The 1,695-nt window shown below is 34.2% G+C and overlaps 1 protein-coding gene across 1 annotated transcript in view; it reads left to right on the top strand.

Annotated features, from left to right (window-relative positions):
- LOC119586334 (MMS19 nucleotide excision repair protein homolog) overlaps window positions 1-1,695 on the top strand; it is a gene marked incomplete at its 5' end in the record, with an annotated part of 10,517 nt that overhangs the window by 5,957 nt on the left and 2,865 nt on the right. The window contains 4 exon segments of the mRNA XM_037935049.1: window positions 101-279; window positions 483-642; window positions 991-1,159; window positions 1,519-1,685. Of these exon segments, the coding sequence (XP_037790977.1) occupies window positions 101-279; window positions 483-642; window positions 991-1,159; window positions 1,519-1,685 (675 nt within the window).

Here is a 1,695-nt window from a genome sequence, read left to right as displayed (position 1 = left end):
TCAGTACATGATATTATGCAGTAGATATTTATTTTACTAATTTTAAGAATATTTTTAAAAAGTAATGACTGCAAGAATTGATATATATTCTTCTCAACAGATTATCAGGAACAATATCAGCCATAAAGAGTGCCTAAATTATATATTAGAAGACTGGAGTGGGTTGTTGAAAGTGATAAGCCTGTGTGTAAAAGCTATTGTCAGCCAAGAAATGCAAAACCCAATTCCTGCTCTCCAGCATCTGTCATCAGTTTGCAGAGTAATTGTTGCAAAGATGGGGCAAGTTTATTTATTAATTTTCTCTCTCCTGCTCTTACATGCTATATTTATCAGTTGTAAGGAAGTATATCTTTTTGTGTGTGTGTTTGATTGATATATCGTTAAAGACAATTGTGTCAGATATATTTAAGTAGATATGCACCTGAGATTTTCAAAATCCTGAAGGATAAGAAATGTGACAATTTTTTCTGTCATTTCAACAGAGACCCCAGGCCTGTGGTGCAGAGTTTAATTGATTTATTGATTGTAGGTGAATTAAACAGTCTTGAAGGCTTGGTAAAAGAACTTGTCTCACAGCACCCTGAAGTCACAGATCTTTTATCAAACATGGCAGATGCAGAAAACCCAAGGGCAGCACTAATGGTAAAGAAGACAAGACAGTTCTTGTCCCTCAATGTAAAACATGTGTGCTTAGTTATCATTTTATTGATTTTATTTACTTAGATCATGTTTTCAATTCACTTATAAATTTGTTTTTGTATATTCAGCCAAACAAGTTCTGGAATTTTTCAGTTGGTGATTTTGTACATCATAATATTTGTGAAAATATGTTAAGAGACAATGATGATGATTATTGTTATTGTGATATTAGTAGTAAAACTACTCATATTCATGTGTTTTAGTTTCTAATTTAAAGTTTTGTTATACCTAGTTTATTTTATTTGTCTAATCAAGGTTTCATTTTCGGTGAAATGTTTTATTTGTTTTTAGGTTTTCATATATGAAGGTGTTCTTCTTGGCCTACGGAAGGGGGAAGATCTAGAGAATATGGAACAGTTACTGGGAAAACTTCGCCATCTAAGTATTTACTGTGACAATCCAACGGTTCGAGAGACATCTGCCATCCTCCATGCAGCTGTTATTAATAAAGTCTCAATAGGTATGTGTCTGTATTAAACTTTTGGCAAATTTGGATGGAGGTCTTGGGTTGGTGTGAAAAAAATAGACATAGTAGTTTTCTCTTCCATTATTGGCTGACTTTGTATGTGAAGAGGAAACATATATAGCCAGTTATGCAAAGATTTTTTTGCACAAGTAGATATTCACAAGCCATAGTTAACATAAGATAAAGTAATGTAAGAGTATTTAAAAGGCTATTGGTGATACCAAAAGTATTTTAAGATCTGAGATCAAGTGATGTCAAAATAAGATATTCATGTACATTAGAAAACAGGGTGGGTAAAAAGCTTAAGAAATATGTGTAATCAACTTCACTATCAGCTTCTCTGGCTATTGCAGGACCCAAATTTACTCAGGCCGTAAATAATGCTAGTGATGAACTGAACCAAGTCCTGGATTCAGCCAGCTCACTCGACAAGCAACAATCTGCTCTCTATACGTGGACTTGGACAAGCAAGGCTCTTATTCTTCGTGGAGCATCTGAGGAGGCTCTTTGGACAGCAAAGGTAGTTGTCC

This window comes from Penaeus monodon, chromosome 21, assembly GCF_015228065.2.
Source record: "Penaeus monodon isolate SGIC_2016 chromosome 21, NSTDA_Pmon_1, whole genome shotgun sequence".
NCBI classification, from domain to species: Eukaryota; Metazoa; Arthropoda; class Malacostraca; order Decapoda; family Penaeidae; genus Penaeus; species Penaeus monodon.
This window is presented reverse-complemented; position numbering and strand designations above follow the sequence as displayed.